Source organism: Porites lutea, chromosome 12, assembly GCF_958299795.1.
Source record: "Porites lutea chromosome 12, jaPorLute2.1, whole genome shotgun sequence".
Classification (NCBI taxonomy): domain Eukaryota; kingdom Metazoa; phylum Cnidaria; class Anthozoa; order Scleractinia; family Poritidae; genus Porites; species Porites lutea.
In genome coordinates, this window is record NC_133212.1 from 15,240,600 (window position 1) to 15,263,099 (window position 22,500).

The 22,500-nt window shown below is 39.3% G+C and overlaps 1 protein-coding gene across 1 annotated transcript; it reads left to right on the forward strand.

Moving 5' to 3' along the window:
- The first annotated feature begins 5,718 nt into the window (after positions 1-5,718).
- LOC140953760 (QRFP-like peptide receptor) lies at positions 5,719-7,941 on the forward strand. The gene is made up of 2 exons (XM_073403149.1): positions 5,719-5,905; positions 6,881-7,941. The coding sequence occupies exons 1-2, from the start codon at positions 5,719-5,721 to the stop codon at positions 7,939-7,941; spliced, it is 1,248 nt and encodes a 415-aa protein (XP_073259250.1).
- The last annotated feature ends 14,559 nt before the right edge of the window (positions 7,942-22,500 follow it).

Sequence of the window (22,500 nt, forward strand, 5' to 3'; positions counted from 1 at the left end):
AAAGGCAATTCTTTTCGCTTACGTTTCGCCATTGCATATCGTTCACGACATTGAAGTGACGAAATAAATTCTGTAACCATGTTTCATTGACAGCCTAATTACATTCACACTTCTAAAAAATGGGAACCAGTCAGAAACCAGCGGTACCACAACTACAATTAGCGGAACGGAAACAACAGAAGAATAGTTTCTGCATTTAACACCTCAGTGGTTTTCCTTCAGTTTTTCGGTCTCAAAAACCAGTCAACGAGATATGGCTAGCACTCAATCATTAAGCGTTCTATCACGGATAAGAGGGTTTCATGTCTACAAGGGGTGGTGGACTCCTCACAACGGAGAAAGTCTACAACTTCAACCAGAACCTGAGAACCCGAAAGACAGAAATGTAGTCAGCGTTGTCAAGGATAGACGAGTCGTGGGGCACATGCCTTTGATGTTGGTCAATACGAAAGAGGGTTTGGGACTTATAAAACATTTTCTTGCAAAGCCAGGGACCAATGGAGTTGTCAACGTATGTGGGAAGGCAGTCAATCGGGGCGGAGGATTAGGCATGGAGATCCCATGTGAATATATTTTCACTGGACCGCACAAACTCATTGAGCGTTTGGAGAAGTGCTTGGATCTTACAGAAAAAAAACCCAGCTGTCCGTAAAGATAGTCTTTCAAGTGAAAATGTCGAAAAGAAAATAGGTAGATAAAGGAAAGCAACAACTGGAGAGTCTTCAAAGAATAAGAAATCTTGATGATAAATGGCAATGACATGTCGATAGTATAATTTTTACCGATTGAAAACATGATACTGTTATCGTATGAACAATGAGACAATTGATTACACTCTGATGTGTAACGACAAACAGGAAATCGTGTTGAATAAGAACTGTCATCATTGGAGTGTCCGTAATAAAGAGGTTCAGTTTGTATGAATTTTCTCTCTGGGGCCGAGATTTCGTGTCCGTTGTCCGTATTATAGAGGTTATTTTTACAAAGAATGTATGGGCATTTTCCCGGGACCAGGTGAACTGTCCGTATTAGAGAGATGTCCGTAAGGAGAGGTTCGACTGTATTATTATTATCAATAAATATTGAAACACTGGCACGCATTGTCCCATTCACTTCACTTTGTCCAACACGAAGGACGCCTGGCTACTACTATCAGTAGAACCCGACTTACTCGCGCCATGGCGGCCAACGAGCCCGGTTTTTTATATACCCGCTGCGGAACTTGTAGCTCTAAGCTGAATGTCTTCAGGATGGCCAGCCCGATGGTCATTAGTACTGGTCCACCTACTTGTGCTCAGGATGCTCCAGCAATTGAGGTTTTGTGTTTCTCTTAGTTCAGTCACCTTGTTTGGTCGGTTTTCGTCTCTCCATGGTTTACGGGGTTGTCGAAGTTCTCATTTACGAAGTTTCGGTTCGCATTTTGTTCGCCTCCTTTGACAGTCAAAGTATTGTTTGTCCCTGTGAACTCAATTTGGGCGGCAGTATTGCCAGTTTGTGTTCAAACTATGTGAGGTCGGCGCAATCGAGAATTGTTCAACCTTTAGAGTTCTGCTCGAACACGGTAATTAAATATTTTCGCTTTTGGTAATTTTTACCTTTTACGCCTGTGGGGCAGTAAGCATGCAGTTTTTTTCATTTCTTTTGTAGGGTAGCAAGCCTGTGAGACGGCAAGTCTGTAGCTGTTTTGCCTGTGTTGCAGTAAACTTGTCGTTTTTGAATCTCGCCTGTGTGGCTGTAAGGTTGTTGTTTTGTATTATGCCTGTGGGGCGGCAGGCTAGTAGTTTTATACTACGCCTGTGTGTCAGCGGAAAAGAAAAGAAAAAAAAAAAGAAGAAGTAGTTTTGTTGCCTGTGTGGCTGTAAGTTTAAGCTTGTTGTTTTGTATTACGCCTGTGGTGCGGCGAGCTTGTAGTTTGTATTATGCCTGTGTGGCGGCAAGCTTGTAGTTTTGTATTACGCCAGTAGGGCGGCATGCTTGTAGTTTTGTGTTACGACTGTGCGGCGGCAAGCTTGTAGTTTGTACTACACCTGTTAGGCGGCAAGCTTGTAGTTTGTATTACCCCTGTGGGGTGGCAAGCTTGTAGTTTTGTTCCCTGTGTGGAGGCACTGAATATGATCTCGTAGTTTTGTTGCCTATGTGGCAGCAAGCTCGTAGTTTTTTTTTGTGTTACGCCTGTGTGGCGGCAAGATTGTAGTTTTTTGCCTGCGTGGCTGTGAGCTTATATTTTCAGTGAGCTTGTACTTGTTCGTTTATGTTTGTGAGGCGGCCAGCTTGTGGTTTTATCATGCCTGTATGGCGTTAAGCTTTTGTTTCATTTGAAAAAAAAAGGCAGCAAGTTTTGTACTGTTCTATGCCTGTGTGGCGGTAACCTTGTGTGTTTGATTTCCTAAAAAGAATAAGAAAGAAACAAAAAAGGAAAGAAAAAAAGGAAAAAAAAACCTCGGCAAGCATGTAGTTTTTCACGCCTGTAGGGCGACAAGCTTGTTTTTGGTCGCTGCTTGTCGTTTGTAGTTTCGAAATTTGCATGCGGGGCTGTACGACTGCGACAATGCTAAGCCATTTTTGTTATAAGAAGTTGTCAAAGTCCTTTTGTAAGGCTTTATAGAAGTTTTAACATTTTTTGTGTTATTTTGGTTTCGAACCTTTTAAGTTTGTTCAGTGGACAAGTATGCTAAGCGGTGTTCAGTACTGGTAACGGGGTTTCCTGTCTACGCGCTGAAGTTGTTTCCTTAAGTACAGGGCGTGTGCAATAAGAATACTGCATTTGTGTGTGGGTTTCTCTGTTTAGCCAAGGGTAAGGGCCTTTCTGTCATGATTATTTCCCAGATCCAGGGTGAGTAACTCCCGTGGTCTACTCCAATTCTGAGTATGCTGCGGACGTTCTGTTATCAGTCGTTTGGAGTTGCTCCCTCCTGGTCGGGAACTCCGTCTACTTTATTTTTCTCGTCCGGGTTCTTTCTTTGTTGTTGGATCTTTTTTTATTTCCGTTTCCTCTCTCTCTTGGGAAGAAAGAGAGAGGTCTGGAAAACTGCCGAAATTACACCTGTTTCCAAACAAGGTAACCACGAACTTCCTAACATAACAGACCGATTTCCCTGCTACCAGCATTGTCAAAGGTTTGCGAGAGAGTGGCTTATAATCAGTTTGTCACCTATTTGAAAACCAAGGAAAGGCTTATCACAAAAAAAAGCGGCAACAAAAAATGCTTCTCTACTGAGACATCTTTAATTCACACAACTGATGCATTTCTCAAAGGAATTGATGATAAGGAATTGACTGCCTGTGTGGTTTTAGATATGAGTAAGCCTTCGACAGCGTTGACCACCAAATATTGTTACGTAAAATACAAAGCGTTGGCGCCTCAACCAGCGCTCTAAAATGGTTTAAAAGCTACCTTACAAATAGATATCAAGTTGTACGAATTCATAGTTCCGTTTCTGACCCTCTTCCAGTTGAATGTGGTGTTCCTCAGGCAGCATCCTAGGCCCCCTATTATTTAGCATATACGTAGATGATCTACCAGAAGTTCCAAGAAATTGCTCTACAGAATGTTATGTAGACGATACAAAACTGTTTGTTTCTTTTAATTTATACGACTCCCAACGGATTGTCCAAGAAATGAAGATCTGCTGCCTGTGCGCAACTGGTGCTTCGGAAATCGGCTACTACTAAATCCAGACAAGACAAAATTAATTGTTTTCGGAAGCCGACAGATGACCTCTAAGCTCCATAAATTTCACTTGTCTTTGTTGGGAAAGGACATTTCCCCAGTGCAATCAGCGAGAGATCTTGGCGTGATTTTGGATCCGAACGTAACATTTGATAACCATATAACGACATCAGTGTTGGAATGTATCGCACGTCTTGCGCAAATTGACCGGGTAAACATTGCTTAGACAAAAATACGTTGTAAACCGTAATACATGCCTTAGTCTTCAGCAAAATGTACTACTTTTCGAATGTTTGGGCAAATACCACAAATAAGAATGTTAGAAAATTGCAGGCAGTTCAAAACTTTGCTTGCCGAATCGTCAGCGGTGCGAAAACATATGATCATATAAGACCCCTCTTAAAAAGCCTGTCTTGGTTTCCTGTTAAGGACCAACTGTACTATCGCCAAGCTATCATGGCCTTCAAATGCATGACCGGTCACGCCCCTGAATATCCTACATCCCAATTTTTTACCCGTGAGCAAGTTAGCGAACGAACAACTCGGAGTAGCCAAAAGCTAAACATCCCTCTTTTCAGAACTGCCTCCGGACAGAGAACCTTTTATTACAGGACTGTCAAGCTTTGGAACAATTTGGAATCTTTTCTTAAGTTAAACCCATCTGTTAAAATTTTTAAACGTTCCTTGAGGAGCCAGCTTTTAGATAATTCTGTAAATACTTCTTAGTTAAGTTTAAAACATTGTAATTAGTAATTAGCTAACATTGTAATTAGTATTAGATTAAGTGTTATAATTAGTTATTATAAGTAATGTAATATAATCATTGTTCCTGCAAAGCCCCTTTGGGAAGGTAACAATAAAGTATGTATGTGTAATTGGTGCTTCCTACTGCGTGGGTGTGCGAATGAAACTGCTGAATCGATAAAGTCAATTTACCACATTAAAGGATTCAAATAACCTGAAACTATTTTAAAAGCAAAGGCATAAGTGGAATGAGTTTTTTTTTATTAATATTACAGAGGAAAGTTGGTTTAAGTAGCCCTTTAGCTGCCATCTGCGCCTGCATCTGCATCAAAAATTGAACCAGTCCTTTTATATTTGCAAAGAAGGTTTTTTAAAAATGTCTATATTTATGATTTTTTTTATGAAAAATTTCAGATGGGAAGCGCGTTGTTAATAACTTAGACACATTTCACCTGTTTAATCTTAAATTTCTACAAGCAAAAAAGTTTTCAAATAACTAATGTTGCAACTGACCGAATTAGAAAGCTAATACCATGGAAAAAATATTTTTAAATCGACCTATTATAGCGACTTTCACAGTAAGCACGTGCCAGCTAAGTTTAAATTTATTAAGGTGGCTGTTGAAACTAGGTAGATTCAGTTTGGTAAAAATTTGATATATCAGCACAGACGAACGAATGGAAGTAACACGAGACGGAATCCCATTGTACGGAAAACACCGGTTCAGTACTTAGGCCCAGTTCATACGTCTGTAGAAGGCCTAAATGTAATAAAGTCCTAAATGTAATAATAACATTTTGTCCTAAATGTAATAACAATTTGCCCTAAATGTTACGCGAATAAGCACCACAGCGCTTATTTGAGTAATTATCGTAATTTGCAACTTAACAGTTTTTTACATTTAGGAAAAAATGTTATTACCTTTAGGACTTTATTACATTTAGGGTCGTTTATTACATTTAGGTCTTCTACATACGTCGCGCTTCTGCCGTGCCGAACTTAATTCTTAAATTAAGTTTCGACATAAGCACGGCAGAAGCACGACGTCTGAGTCAAAGTTTTTAATTTGGTGCGGCAGAACAATTAAGTTCGACAAGGTCTACCGTGCTACACGACTCTGGCACGGCAGTGATTCAAACGTCGTGCTTATGCCGTGTCGAACCTAATGCATAAATTATGAAATGTATTTTCCCGGGTATCAGCATGCGTATTGAGTCTGTTTTTTACCCCAAAGCTCCTTTGCGCATGACGGTCAGGAATCAGAAGCGTAAGCACTGGGTTCGAGAATGGTCAGTAAAACAAAGATGACTGCTTTCCGTACAAGTTTGCATGCACCTTCCTCCTTGGTTTGGAATGCTGCAGAGTCCGATAATTCATCAGAAGACGAACTACCTTTTGACGAAAATATTCCACTGGCTGGCTCTAAAGAACAAGATGAAGAGGAAGACGAGGAAGCGATCGGTGGTTTTCTCGGAAGAAATAGGAATAGCAGTAATAAAAGAAGAACTTCCAATAATAACATTCGTCTGACGGTCAAAAGGAAAAGGATTTTCTGCAGCATTTCTTTTCTTTGCCTCCTCTAGTTTTGTATGAGTTTTATTAGTAGCAATTTACGCTGGAGTTTACGGTGCGGCAACATTTTCGTCACCGCTTACCGCTGTACAGACTATTGTGCGAACACTCAATTAAGTTCGACTCTGGCACGACGTCTGAATTGAAGTCGTGCTTCTGTTGAACCCAATATTGATTAGGTTCGGCACGGCAGAAGCATGACGTATGAACTGGGCCTTAGATAAGTGAATGAGTTAGAATGACGCTGGTTTTTAGATAAAAGTTAGATCTTCCAGTTTTCCTAATGACGCACGAATACTGAGTGACTAATTAAAGGTTCAAAAGGAACTCTATTAGGGAAAGAATAATTCCATTAATAATAATCTTCATTTTTTATTCAAAATATTTCTCCGTTTCTGATTGGCTCAAATCCCTCGACAAAAATCTTCTATACCAGCTAGACTAGACGAAATCCCATCAAACAAGAGTGGTTATGTAGATAAGCAAACGAGGTAAAATGGCGCTGCTTTTTGAAGAGAGTTAGACAACTTTCCTAAACAGGTGGTTAGATCTTTCTGATTTCTTAATTACCAACGAAAACTTAGTGACTTGACCCCCAACAGTGGCTGCAATGGTAATCGAGCTTACTTAATAGAGCTTTTAAAACTCATTAACTGCAAGAATACAAGTAGCACTAATTAAGATTTTTTGTGATAAGTATGCGGAATTTATAGTCTTCGGCGCAGCGGTTTTTGGCAGAGCTAGTGGGTGAGATCGATCAGAACCGAATCTTAATGTGTTTACCTTTCTTTGGGTGTTTTACATTACACAGTTAACGCTTATCTTCAGTTTGTCATTTCAAGACATTTAAGGTTCTTAAATTACTTGCATGCTAAAAGTTATAAACCCTCTCAGTATTCAAGCATAGCATAAGCAGCTTTTGTGCAAAGGAACTAAAAGCCTTACGGAGAAGAGTGGCAGACACGGAGATGGCAACTATGGATACACGGAACACTACACCTGAGACAGCACACTTCAGGCTGTATTGTTACTATGCGCTAAACGATTCGGCGTCAATACTTGGGCTAACCATTGGTTATAGTCTGATCCTTATTATTTCACTGGCTGGGAATTCTGCCATTGGAGTGATTTTTTATAAAACGCCAAGCCTGCAGCGGCAACCCATAAATCATTTGATCGTAAACATGGCCACGTCCGACCTGATGTTCCCGTTAATCACGGTGCCTTGGTTCCTAGTAACATTCTATACGTCTCCTGTTGATCATTGGCTTATTGGCGGCCCTCTTGTCCAAGCTTTGTGCAAGCTGATAGTTTGCCTACCAGAGGTTTCCTTGGGTGTGTCGTGTCAGAGCTTAGTTCTGATAGCAGTGGATCGCTTTGTAGCCGTGGTGTTCCCACTTCGTTCCCCAGTCATTAGTCGCAAATTGTTTCCCTTCGTCATTAATGTCACATGGATCATTGCCTTTGCTTTTTATTCGCCGTGGTTGAACAGCTCGAAAGTAGACGAATTAAAAAGGCACAGTGTCTGTTTCGCGATAAAAATGTCTGACCAAATTAAGTCCTGGCAAATTGCCGTAGCCATCATAAATTACATCATTATCATCATCACTATCGTCCTGCTGGTCATTCTGTACTCCATCATCGTCATCAAGCTCAAACTACAGGCACGTCCAGGTGAACAGTCGAATAATGCTGAGAAAAAGCGCGCAAAAAGAAACAGGAAAGTGTTAAGAATTGCATGTGCTATCGTGTTAGCATTTTCACTCTGTTGTATACCCATACTCACTATTGGTTTTATGTCCCTCTTTCCCAAGATCATGTCTAGTTGCGGTTTTCCTATATTTCTTGATATTGCCATATTCATGTATCACGTAAACTGTGCTGTCAACCCGATTATTTGCCTTATTTTTAGCAGTAATTATCGCCAAGGTCTTAAGAGACTTTTGAAATGCTAAGAACAACTAACGTGAATGTGCATTATATAAAAAATGCATCTCTAGGGCTTCAGAAAAGCCGACTGCCATTCAGAACGTTGTCCCAATCCACGGTAACATTACAGTGAAATTTGACTCAAGTATTAAAGAAAGAAAGAAACAAAGAATGATTTGGAATTAGCACATCCACAATGTGGTTTTTCGTCTACCTGATTCCTGGTCGAATTGGAATTTCTTGGGACACTTTAACGTTGTATTTAGCCCGCGTCAGATGACTAATAGGTGTATGTTAAGTTTTAATCAAAAAAGCGTAGCATAAAAGCAAACTAGTATATGGAAATTTGAATAAATTGATATTTCAGTTTGCTTTAATTGATATTCATTTATGCTCAAGAAATAAAAAGTATACTTTGTACCTTTGAATGAACATTATAAAGTTCATTTTGGATTTGCAATTTATAGAATGTTAAAAGGTCTAATAGACTAAACATGAAATCAATAAACTGAAATAAAAAACCTTTCAGTAGTTGTCAATTGTAATAATCGGTCACTACAGTATGGACTCTAATATCTGGAGACGTGTCTTGCCAAAACGTTTGCGTGTGCGTCTAATTTATATCGGCCTCTAACCAACAACAATAGCAAAGCGTGAAAAACACGCTCCTTGTGAGGTGTAGAATCGAGGCGCCTATTGGGTAAAAAAGCTCCCGTGAACGATTTTGGAAGAAGAGGTCCCGGTGCCAAGAAATACGGCTGCAAGTAGAATAGGTAATGGCGTCATCTCATTGCCATGACAACTCCAATATCATTGTAACCCTGATTATATCAAATTTTCATCTTTATCTAACACAGCTGTGGTGGTAATTTTTGCAAATCTTTGTTAATGGGGACGTAGTTTATGCTCAAACTTGGGAGGTATTGACCCTGAAAAACCCTATCGAGCCACCTTTAAAGGAGTAGTTCTGCGTCGGTGGTTCGAACGAAACCGACAAAAAAAATTAGTTTGTTAAATGCAACGATAAATACAATTCACTACATGAAGGAATTATGAACTCTATTTAAAACTTGGCGGCAATTTGAATTTGGGTTAAAAGCATGAGCCTAGGATCGAATATCCATTTTTCTGTTACCTAAACAATCTGACAGTAAAATTTAGTACCCCCTTTGCTGATAACGTTCTGTCAGGCAAAAGGTGGTCATTGTAAATCATTCGTATAATAAGTTAATGTTTGTAGTTCTAATTTTTTTTAATGCCAAATTCAGGACGGGAAGCCATTTGAGCTAGTGGATATTTCTATTCACCTTTGAAAAAAAATGAATTTTTAGAAAAAGTAACACGCTTTTTTTATTTCAAAATGATTTATGTTTCACCTGACCACATGAAGACGTGCCACGGTTGGCATATAGTCGCAAAGAAAGCTAACACCATGGAAAAGCAGCTTGTTTAATAACGCTAGCAATACTACCCAGGAATAGTGACTTTATGAAAGTGTCAAAAGAAATTCAATTGGGCTAGACTTCTTTTACTATTAGTAATTTCTTAATTCCACTTTATAACTGATGCACCAAGTTGCTCCACTTATGCGTTTATTGTTTTACTGTCCCTCGTGGGTGATAAGTTCATTCGCCCGCCCGCAGCAAAGCACTCACAACAATGAAAACGGGTTACTTTACTTCGTAGACAACGCAAGGGGTTGTTAGATTGAGGTGACGCGATTAAAGCGCCTTCTAAAAATAGATTATGAAACAACCCCTTTAACTTTTTTCCGTGACAATGTGAACGAAAATCACTTTGTCAAAGAAAGAGAATAGACAAGCTGTGGTGGTGTAGTAAAAAATTAAGTTTATCAACTGAATCGATAAAACCCTGACGTCACGTCACGCACTCAATATAAAAGTTTAATTAAAAACTTTTCGTTTTTTTGTATTAAAAGTATGGGCCTAAATGGCTGCGCATATCTTTTTTCCACTGATTGAATTGCATATTCCCAAAAATAGGTTAATTTTGTTCATCTAACTTTTATGCAAAATGTAAAGTTGGGATACCGCGCCATTATTGAGGTTGCAAACGCTGTATGCCTTTTGAAGGCAACTCTCCCCAAAAGGCAATCTCGTGCACAGAGTCTTCTAGCTTTTTGGTCAACGGGGCAACGCCAGGAGAACTCTGGGGACACCAAATCTCGACCGCAGAAATCATGCGGTTCCGCTTGTTTTGCGCATGCCTTGTTTCTTGAAGTCAAATATCCCAGAACGTGAACATGAGATCCGAAGCAACTTTCTATTTCGGAAACTTGAAACGATAGATGATTCTCAGTGAAAATTTGGAAGAAAAGGCGAAAGACGTAAATTCTAGCCGGTAAGTACTCGTTGTAACATACTACTTTTTGTGACATCTGTCCGCTATAGAATCGAATCCAAAATGCTTTTTTGTGTGGTCTGATCGAAGTCAAGTAACAAAACACAGCAATTTATCATGTAGGGCTGTGATCACATCCTAATTTTTCCTCTTTTCCTTATGTGATCCACCACAGCATCGACAAGGCCTGCGATATGTTATGCGAGATTGCACCAAGCCAAGAGAACTGCATGGACCGATTTATAAGAAAAATAAACAGCACATCCAAGGAGAACAATAGGGCCATTTATACGAGGAAAAATAAGACGCGTCTTACATAAGACGCGTCCTAAATAAGACGCGAACTTTCCGTTTAAAAGGCACATTTCGTCTAAAGTAAGTCGCGTCTTAGCTAAGTCGCGTCTTATTTTAGACGAAATGTGCCGTTTATACGGAAAATTCGCGTCTTATTTAGGACGCGTCTTATGTGAGACGCGTCTTATTTTTCCTCGTATAAATGGCCCTAATATTTCGTATGCATGCCTTGCCTTTTACATTGTATCTAAGATTTTTTTTTGTTATTTTAGCAAAGTAGACCCCTTTCACCTGAGACTTTTTGTCCAATAAAATACGTTTTGTTATAACTTTTGTGTGTTAATAGGAATTGAAAAAATCCCAAACTCTCACTCAGTTCAGGGATCACATATTGCCATTCAGAATAAGTATGTCCAGTGTTTTTGTTGTATTTACCCTACTCGAAGAGACTTTCGAAATAATGATTTAAGAGCAAATATAAAATGGTGATTTATCATTGACGGTCTTGCTTCCATCCTTCTTTGGCTTGCTGGCAGCCTATAGGTTAGTCGCATGATTGTCCCAGGTGTACGCTTGTGGTATAGTACGAACCTTGCTGCACTGTGTTGCATCCGTTTGATTTTGTAGTTGTTTTATTGTGACTAAGGATCCCATTCACGGCTTGCGTACTCTAAATAAGGCCTTCCAATTATACCAACAAGTATTTTCACCCCATTATGTAGCTCCGTTAATTTATTTAAAGTTCTCGCGCGTGCGGCGAAGGTTATTTTTGGTGCGCAAAAGGTTTAAGTTGTAGACATGCTTTTTATCGGCACGTTCAACACATAAGTAATACAACTGTATTAAATGATAATTCACGTATTGCACAAAACCAAGTAAGTGAACTTGTAAGGCAAATGTAAGCTTGGTGACAAAGAGATATGTCTCTTAAGCGTCTTATTTTAACTTGCAAACAATAGTGACTAACTTTGAAAACGGTCAAGCTGAACAGTTTGAAAAGCCCGGAAGCAATCCGTTATAATCTTGAAAAAGCCTTGTGGAATGTCTCCTAAGCATTCTACTTGAAGTTAATAACAACAGCGATGAACCTTTATGAAAGTTTATGGCTACAAAAAGGCAAGTTTCCGAACTCCGACGATTGGAATCGTTTTTAAGACGGAATCCATCAGGAAAATGAGTAATTTTAATTTTTAGTGGACAAAAACCTTCGACCAGAATAATTTAAAGCATATTGCATTCTTTTTTACATTTTTTAACGGCTTAAGATGTAGTTAGTCATCTGTAATAACACCAAAGAAAATTTCTTATGGGAACCGGAGAAAATAAATGTCAAATTTCATAAAATGACATCGAATACATGAAATTTTCAGAATTTTACCCGTGTTTTCACAATTCTTGTGAAATTTGACATTTATTTTCTCGGAATTCCATGAGAAATTTTCTTTGGTGTTATTACAGATGACTAATTACATATTTAGCCCTTGAAATATGTAAAAAAGAATGCAATATTCATTATCTTATGCTGTTACAAGGGTTTTGTCCACTGACAATTAAAATTACTCAATTTCGTGGTGGATTCCGTCTTAATCTTCCTCAATTTTGCCCACCTGTGCCTTTCTTTTGTATTTGCTCTGTTCTTTTAAGCGTGTACTAACTAGAGACCATGTACTCTTGTATTTTAGTCGAGGGACACGACAGCCATGAAGATGCCAGAGCCTGTTTAGAACTGATGAGATGCATGGAAAGTGAAAGAAGATATGAAAAGAACAGCGAGGCGCCAGTCACCTCTCTTGTCGCTTGGCTAGGGCATAACATATTTACCTCTATGAAATCGGCAAATGTTAGTAAATTTGTCCAGTCTGTGTGAAATTGTTACATTGGTGAACCGTCTGGTAAGGAATCTGTTTGGTTGTTAAATTTACATAAAATGTATCAATGCAAAAAATAGAGAAAAAATCGGTTAAGTGCTGCAGGTATGCAAGAATGACTTAAAATCCATAATTGCCTTGTTGTAGACCTTATTCACGATACCCACTACCCTTTCACGCTCATTAGGGTTGATAGGATAAAAGTGATGTCACGTGGTATTTCAGGGAGCAAACAAGTAGTAAAATTTGCCGTAAATCATAACTATAACAAAATTCTCAAATCTGATTGGCTATCAACTGCCCTGATTTCAACCTTAATAGGACAGTTTAATAGGACAGTACACGTCATGCCTAAGTAATTTGGGACCTTACGATCCGACAACGGTGACTTCCATGAAAACGTCGCTGAAAAATAGACTTTGCATCCTTTCGCTTTTTTTCGCAATTATTTCAAGGGGCCCAGTTACTAAAAGAAGGGAATTTGGGTTGGAGCTGAAGAGAAGGAACCGCGCCCGAGTTCTGACAGAGATGGTATAAGAATTTATTGCCTTGCCGTTCCCGTTCCCAAGTAAACTTAAAATTTGGTCATTTCACGTCGTAGTTATGCAGGGACGGCAAAGAAATGTACAAAGTTTTGATTTTAAAAAGAGCCTTATATATCACAAATTTTGTTAAAGTTATGATTAATTGGTAGCAGAACTTCGTGTCGTCCAATTCGGTCTGTAATCATACTCATGATTAAACAAATCCGACTCCCGCTACGCGGTCGTCCGATTTTGTTAATCACTCGTATGATTGCAGAATGAACTGGACTCCACTCAGTCCTGTTACCATTACTATATACGAGTAATCGCGGTCGAGTTTGCCTTTATTCTCCCAAAATGAGACCGCGATTTCTTGCATTCGCAAATTTTATCACTCATTTGCGCTCTAAAAAAATTATTGTCATTATTTGTCCTTCCTAAATTTTCTTGTTCCGTTGCTATTTTTGAATGTTCTTCTTAACCTCAGCTATGATCATACAAAAATTTGCGTTTGTCCGATCGATCCTGTGATGGTAGTAAAACAGAGAGCGAACTTCGTTTTACTAGGCCTCATTATTCCGCGCGGCCAAAGCGTTTCGGGTCACGTGGTGTTTCCAGCCCGTTCGCCTCGGATGCGTCACCGTAGTGAATTGACCGAGAAGGACTGGAAAAATACCGTACAGGGACTAGGCAAGGATCAGGGAGCCCGGAATCGGGGATCGAAGCTGAGGGATCAAAATCCAGGGATCGGGGAATCGAAACTATGGGATCAGGGATCAGAGGCAAAATTTCGGGATCAATACCCCTTTGGACCTATCCTCGAGTGAAGATGAGAGGACCTCAAATCCTAAGAAGGGACAGGATTAAACTGGCAGCGCAACTCTATAAAACTGGAACTATTGGTTGAATATAGAAAGGTTTAGTATTAAAACGTTTTATTATTCATTCAAAATATTTCCCCGATTCTGATTGGCTAAAAGCACACGTTTAATTCACCATAACCAGTTACTGATGACCAAATTTGGAAGAATTTTAACTTTAACGAGGAAATGACGTCAAAAATGCAGCGTTTTCGCAGGTTAAGGCACCGTTAACCGAGAAGACCTGGGGACGAGGTTTAGTTGTTTTGGTTGTGAACTTGAAAAAATGGCGGACATTTCACTCATTTCAAGAGTAAGAACTAGGCGAAAAAATAGCTAAAAACATGGCAAGAACAGCGAGAAGACAACTCGAAGGGCGACATCTGCTATTTGGAGAATATTTGCGGAGCTGGACAAACTTAAACGTACACTATCGAAGATGAACTGAACATCGATGGATCAATGGAGGTAAGCATGTTTTAGCTATGTTTTTAAACTTGGAATTATTTTGAATCAATAATAAAACAGCTATTGAATTCGGCTTTCGTATCATATGAAGAATTATGGAGATCTCGGAGGGTGTTATCCACCTCGGCCTACGGCCTCGACGGATAACACCCTCCTCGATCTCCATAATTCTTCATAAGATACTTCAGCCTCATTCATTAACTGTTAATTATTTTTTACTTCAGCAACTAGTCGGTCAGGCGCAGTGTTCATCGCGTGCCATTTTTTGTCTCCGTGGTTACTTTGTACTAACACAGGAGCGGATCCTCACCAGTTTCCACCGTTTTACGAAAATCGGTCAAATTTTTCATAAATAAATACATTTGCAATGAAAAAACACTTTCCAAGTAGAAATCAGGCTACTATCGCCATTCTCACCGACCAATGAGGTGTCGTCCTTTAAGAACTTGGCATAGATTCACGGCAAATAATTTTCATTAGGAAGAGGGTCATGTATGGGGGATTCGCTCTCTTAAACTATTCTCTCTTCGGCTGATATCATGGAAAACTTGTTTATTTAATGGCACCATCTTAACGACTTCCACGGCACTTACAAAGTTTAGCTAAGTGTATAATTACGTATAAAGGCAGATGTTAGCAGCTGTTGCAACTAGGAAGATTGGTAAAGGTTGGGCCGAAGAAAAGCTCTTTTCTTTGTTGCCCCAAGCGAATGGATCAAAGCTATTGAAATGAAATCACTTTTATCTACTGCAAAAGAGTTCAGTGTGTAGATGAATTATGATAGCTGAAACCAGCTATCTCGACTTCCGTCTTTGGTCAATTAGACATAATTATTTAAATACACAAGCGGGGTCTTTTTCAACTTGGTAACTTCCCGATGCAGGTTTGTTGACAGCCTTCAGAAGCTGTTGTGAACGTCATTGTCACGTCATATTCATTCCAATCGCCCAAAAAATAATATGATAATAAAATTTAGTCTTTGTGTAATACATGTGTTATAATGATGGAAGGTGTACCTACAAAAATACTGGGTCGAGCTACCATAAGACACTCAACCTTTATCCATTATCTATTATTATTTTTATTATTACTATTATTATCATCATAGATGGATTTTATTTTCTACGATTACTTAATTGTTTTTGTTATTTTATTATTTGATATACAGGGCACGCACGTTTGAGTTTTTCACTTTACAACATCAGTGTATTTGTAGGGTGTTAAAATTACCTGCCTTAAGTTACCTTCCTGTTTGAATATAGGCCGCAGTATTGAGCAGCTGTTCTGCAATGAAGCCAAACCTTACTAGAAGAGGCAAGCGAGTTGAGACTAGTAAAGATGAACACAACAGCGAATGGATCGAACCTTTGGGTATGTAGCAGTCTGATAAACGCATCGGCGTTGAAAATTGGGCAAACCATTGGTTATAGTCTGATCCTTGGCTTTTCCCTTTTCGGAAATTCGATCATCGGATTAACTGTTTATAAAACGCCAACCTTAAGGAAACCCATAAATTATTTGATCGCAAACATGGCCATATCAGACATGCTGTTTCCATTTTTCAAGACTCCTCTGCGTCTTGCAGAGATCAGTTCTGGCGGCTCTTGGCCTACTGGTGGTCTTCTTGGCCAAGCCTTGTGCAAACTTTCTCTCTACTTAACCCACGTCTCCTTCGGTGTGTCGAGTCAAAGCCTAGTTCTGATAGCACTTGATCGCTATGTCGCCGTGGTATTCCCACTTCGTTCTCCATTCATTAGTCACAAATTGTTTCCCTTCTTCATTCTCGCTATACTTGGGTTGTTGCCTTGGCTTTTTTTGCGCCATATATGATCGTCGCAAAAATTGATGAAGGCACGCAGGGGACTTCTTGTTACTTGTTACTTGTCACTTCTTGTTACTTTGATTGGTATGGAACCTTCGAAGAATCCTGGCCCATTGAGAATCACTACATCAGTAGTGTTCACAACGTTTAGTTTTATCCCTGCAGTCCTGTTGGTCATTCTGTACTCCATCATCCTCATCAAGCTCAAACTACAGGCGCCTCCAGGTGAGCAGTTGACCAACGCCACAAAGCAGCGCGAAAGGTAAAACAGAAATGTGTTAAGGATGGCCATTGCTATCATGCTAGCATTTTTCTTTTGCTCTGTACCCATCACCACTACACGTTTAATCATGGTACGTCAACCGGTGGATAGTTCCATTCGGTCCAGCTGCGGTTTCGGTTATTTACTGACCTCGCACACCTCATTTTCGACGCAAACTGTGCTATAAACCCTTTGATTTGCCTCATTTTTAGCAGTAATTATCGTCAAGGTCTCAAGAGGCTTCTGAAATGCTAAGACAACAATAGGCCAGGGCAACATAGTAAATATATTTTTTTTCATGATGGATCTAAAAGGCTTCGTAAAAGACAACTATAACATTTAGAACTTAGTCTAAACCATTACCATAATATAAATGTAATGTACTCGTTTGGACGTGTTTACTTAACGTTGTGTTTAGCTGTCATCAACTGAATGTTGATATTACTCATAAAATTCAGCGTAGAAGTAAACTAGTGTTTGGAAGAAATTTTAATATACATGAGGAACAACAAAATAAGAAGCTAAACAGCAGACATTGTGAAACATAATAGTTTTTTTCAGTCTCCTTTTAGATGTTCTAACTAGTATTTTCCCTTATTGTGTCGGTAAACTTTTAGTAGTTGACATTATTGATTCTATTACTTCAAGCAAATGTATTTATCCCAAGGGGCAATATTTGATGGGAACCCATATGCTCTTAAAGAGGAAGTTATTTTTGTTGCCAAAGGCTATTTAAAACTGGCGTGGCCATGGACGTCCCCGAAATTTCGAAGAGACAGTTGTCGTTTACAAGAGTAATTTGTTTATATACTGATGCAGCGAAGCCACAATTAGCAATTTCCGTCGAGTCGGAACCGCTTTCCTCGGCGATTCCTAAAAGCCATGATCATTTTGCTCATTAGCGCCTACTCCGGGCAGATTTTTCCACCTAAAAATCTTCTGACTCTTTAACTCGAGATCAGCCTCTCTTGACCGCTCAGGATTGCTTGCTTTGTTTCACTTCGTCTTAGCCCACACCATAAGTACCACTAAGAAGCGGTCTGCTAATTTTTACCTCACGCTTTGGCCAATGACATTTTCATAATTATGTAGATAAACGAGGGGAACTTTATCTGACTTGTTAAAATACGAACTATTAATATCATTCTCATTGTTACTATCATGATTATTATTTTTCATTTAATTTATGAATCACATTAAATAATTTTTCCATTTTTTTTGTGTGTGTTTTTAAACACAGTCAAAACAGTTAAAAGAGTATAAAGACAAAAACAGTATAAAGAGGCCAGTTGTTGGCAGTTTGTGACTATATCTTACGCATGCAGGATGTTTAGATTACGGCTTACGGCTTTTCAAGGAAGATCCCCTTTTCATCGATTAATAGCAGCGATAAACAGCTACTTCAATTAATCAATGTTGTCGGATTTTAAGGCTGTGTGTACACCACATATACCGGATGGTCATGTCGACATGGAAAAGCTACCGGTGCAGCATAAACACCTGTTTGTACTGCGGAAACTTGAAGTGGCACCGAAATCTATCCAAAGTGTGGCGATCCACTTCAAGATCGGCGCGGCGAAGCTTCGCTTTAATTTGTTACAGACGTCGCGTTTTACCAAAATCGTCGTTCTTATGAGTGAACAAAAGCCCTATTCGAAATGATTTCGTGCCGGCACAGGTAGCCCAAGCTCGAAAGATGAGCATCGGCGAGCATCGGCGAGCATCGGCATTGTTGCGTAACATTCAAAATATAAAGATTTGTATGGGAAAAAAACCTACCGTTTCTGTAACCTACAAAAATGAAAGGATTTCAATAAAAAACAGCTTACCTTACTTAAAATGTGTGTTACGTCTCTCCTGTGTGGTCCACGGGCAGATTTATGGCCGTTTTATGGGTTTTAATGTAAAAGGTTTTCTCTCTATATAAAGGTTTATAGCTTGGGCTACCTGTGGTGCCGGCGTATCAAAAAGCTACCCGGTCGTTGTCACTGTCACGCAGCAAAAAATTAAATTGGAAACTGTCCAGTGAAAGAAGCCAAGAAAATGAAATGTCATAAAAGACTAATATATAAACAATTTATCTAAGTCTCAGGTCTTTATGGGCCACAATTTCTGAGTTATTTGCCTAAACGTTTCACGCATCTTTGTAGAGCTTTGTATGGAGACGCTATATTGGTGCACCGTTTTGGTGCACCAATATGGTTGCCCGCGTGCAGATTTCTCCTATTTCCTTTGTTGCACGCGGAACACAACAAAGGAAATAGGAGACGTCTGCACGTGGGCAACCAATATGGCCACCGGAAATCAACAAAAACAACTGGAGTTCACTTTTTCTATAAAAGCTCTTTCTTTTCACTCGAGAACTAGCATACGTACGCATAAACATATCTTCTAATACTTGAAGTGGTTATACTGCTGAAAATTAAGAGGAGAGACTATTTTTCAACGAGACAGCATTCCTATTTTGGTGCGCACTGTGAAAACTCGGAAGTTCAAATTCCTGTATTTTCGAAATGAAACATGCTACGGAAATGGAAACTTGTACAAAGTACCTATTGTAAATAAGAATTCGTAAAACCTCGCTATTTTGACTTTACAATTTGATGACGTCACAGTGAAAATCATCTATAGTGTAAACATACGGCTACAAGGCAAGATCAGATAGTGAAGGTCATATGGCTGGGGTAGCTGTAAATCTTTTGTTATTTAGCTTAATATAACCGTTCAAGGTTACGTTTTCAGTGCCACAGAGTTGTCTAAACCCTCACAAACCTTTCTCTTTGTGATTTTACAACAGAGTACAACAGATTTGTGGTTTTACAACAGAGTAGTCTTCATGGCTGAGTTTGGGAAATTTTTATGGAGTTACCCGGCGGTGCGATCTTACCGCGGAAGCTTTCCGTCAAAGTTATTTGAAATAGCTGTAAATAGTAATAATAGAAAAATGTATTAGCGACAATGCAATGGGTCGTCAAAAATAGGAAGTTAAAAGCTTTGAAGCAGGTGATATTTCATGTCGTGAAGTAACGAAAATAAGACCTAAAGTTTACTTGCTTGCATCTAAATCTACAACGCAACCGACACAGTAACAGTGAAGAGGGGAGACAAAAGAGGATCTGACCATCCTCGGAGACCCAGGGGCAGATAGTGGGGATGAGGGAAAGTCTAAACGGGCGGAAAAATGTGGCACGAAGAAAAGTGAAGAACGGCGAGAAGAGCCCCTGGGGACAATGTCTTACCAGACCAGTTCCAAACGGTCGCCGCCTTTCTGGCTTTTGATTGGTGCCAGAAAAACACAAGTTTTCTGGCACCAATCAGGAGCCAGAACGGCGGCGACCGTTTGGAACTGGTGTAGTAAGACATTGTCCCCAGGGGCTCTTCTCGCCGTTCTTTACTTTACTTCGTTCCATATATATTTTTCCGCCCGTTTAGACTTTCCCTCGCCCCAACTATATGTCTGCCCCTGCGTCTCCGAGGATGGAATCTGACGAGATATACTTTTTTATTTTCAAAATTATCTCAGAGACACGGGAATTGATTTTAAGCTCAATTTTTCATCGGCACATACACAAACCTTCAAGAGCACACACAAAAAAAGTACAGGACGAAATGACTTCATGTTGATATCAAGACAGCGAGGGTATTTCTTCATCTGTAGGCAATTTTCGTAATCAAGGGTGCATGCGCAATACGATCCAGGGAATGTAAGAACGTCTCGCGTTGAACTGATCGTTCGCAAATTTCAAGTTGTTTAAACTTTTGTGGAGGGAACACAGATGGTGGAATTCTCTAAGATTGAAGCGTTCGTTGTTTTAATTGGCTTCAAGCAAGCAACTTATTAAGTTAAAAGAGCGGTATTGTAATTAGCATCTTGCAGAAAACAATTTCTAATCATAACATATTTTCCAAGGTGAAAAAGACTCTTGTAGTTGAAAAAAAAGTGGGTGCCGTAATAATATAAACTTAATCTCGTACGCAACACAAGGATAAAACCAAAAACCTACGAAGAAATTGTGAAACATTGTTTTTTTTAAATTTCCTTAACAAGACGATCCAGTCCTTTGAGCTAGCTTTTTTTGCTAGGTAACCTCCCTCTCGCCCATCCCTTAACAGTTTAGATTATCCTTACATGGCATAGTCGGCAAAATTTATACTTAATGCAAATTAGCAGACGAAGACGGAATTTTTTTTATTTGAGGGTAATTTTGGCTCGAAACGACAACGGTACAATAAAAGGAACATCAACACAAATCTTTATTGTTCTTGATTCTTCTTTTTCACTGAAGCGCACGGGCCCGCAGGTAGCTTGTTCTTATCTTGGCTGGACACCTGTAGAGAATTCTGTTTTGTACAAATACATAGGTCTACATAGACACGAACTGCAAAGAACCTCAAACGAATATGCCGAAGAACGTAGGATCTAAGAGACTGTGCAATAATTATCAGGAGGGGGGGGGGGGGGCTGAAAAACTAGAGGGGGGCATTACATAAAATTGCTGCCAAGATAGGGGGGGCTCAAATTAAAGTCACTCATTTGACGGAGGGGGGGCCTTAAGTTTTATTCGAAATGTAAATAAAATTAAACGCAATAAAAGATTCTCAATACAGGCATCATGATAGACTGTAACAAATGTCAATACGAACAGCTGTTACACAATTATTGAAAATATTCCATCAAAATGAAAAGCAAATTCACAACTGATCAATTTTAACCCGTCTTCTAATTAACTGAGCTGATCCTGTGTAAAGCAAAAATCATGAACTTGTTTTTCAGCTAACCCCATAAAACAATGGGAATCATTAACAGATCTCGTAAACAAGCTTTGTCGGTTTTTGATGTGAATAAAAGTAATGTTTCTTCAACGACTGAATCGATTTGCTGAATTCCATATATATCTGGCTCATAACAAAGATCAACAGGTTCTTCCTCCCAAGGATCTAAATATAATGCAAGCTCTTTTTCGTCTGTTATTTGAAGCGTTCAATCTCCTGTTCTTTGATTTTTTTCTCTGCTCCTTTCTCTTTCTGGCCTCAGAAGTTTTAGATTTTGAACCAATGTGGTAAGCACCCCGGTACTTAGCAAATGCTAAATGTCTAAATCTTCAATCAAGCGATCAACATCCTTCTCGATACTAGATGTTACATACTAACGTTTGTCATTATTGAAGCTGTGATGGCAGCTCAGTCCAGTTTTGCGTTTACCAGTGTGGTGGGAGGGGAGGGGGTGCGACGTTATTTTTAATCTAACAGGGGTACTGTCTAAGTTTTTGCTAGATAACTCTAGTTTTTCAGCCCCCCCCCCCCCCCCCCGCCCCCCCCTCCTGATAATTATTGCACAGTCCCTAAAGAGACCTGATCAGCCAAAATATAGCTGTCTGGCTCACGGCTACAAAACTGCTCTGTTGTGTCGTGTTGTCACTTGCTGTACGTCAAAAGTTAATTTTCATGTGTGGTACGATCAGACAATTGTATATAAGAATGTTATGTTATATTATTATAGTATTAAATTACAATGTATATGAGAGAGTATACAAAGGAAAAAACGAATTTACAGTATGATGCAATCCCATCTTGATAGTGACAGTTTCTAAAAGCTTGCTTTGTTTTTGTTTTTCATTTCACACCAGTTGATGTTAATCCATGATTGTTTGTTTGCTCTTTTGGTTTGTTTTTGTTTTTGTTTTTAATTTACCCTATTCTCATGTGTATGAATGCATAATTATGAAAGACAAAGAAAAAGTTACCCCATTGTCCTTAGATACTGCTTACAAACAAGGGCTGACGCTCTAATCTTATTTCTCTTGCTTTTTCCTTTCCCACCCCTCTCCCCTCCTTACCTATGCAGCATCACAGTTTCCTATGAAGTTTATATTGTATTTCATACAAAGCGCTTACCGGCGTGACGTCCGCGTGACGTCTCGTCGGCCATATTAGTGCACCCAAAACAATAGGAAGCTTTTGCATCGACGACTGAAAACGAAGGCAGCGTTTTATCAACTTTTTCGTATTTAGACTGGAAATCAAATCTCAAATTTAGGTGAATTATGTGGGGCGGCACCCAAGTTTAAAATTACGAAAAAAAGAAAATTCGTCGGCACTTGTTTACGTCCCCCATAAATCGTCGTA

Bases quoted from the DNA above. Each gene is read 5' to 3' on its own strand.
- LOC140953760 (XM_073403149.1), top strand. From the start codon at position 5,719: ATGACTGCTTTCCGTACAAGTTTGCATGCACCTTCCTCCTTGGTTTGG. The intron at 5,906-6,880 runs GTAATAAAAGAA...AAACCCTCTCAG, and splicing joins CGGAAGAAATAGGAATAGCA to TATTCAAGCATAGCATAAGC.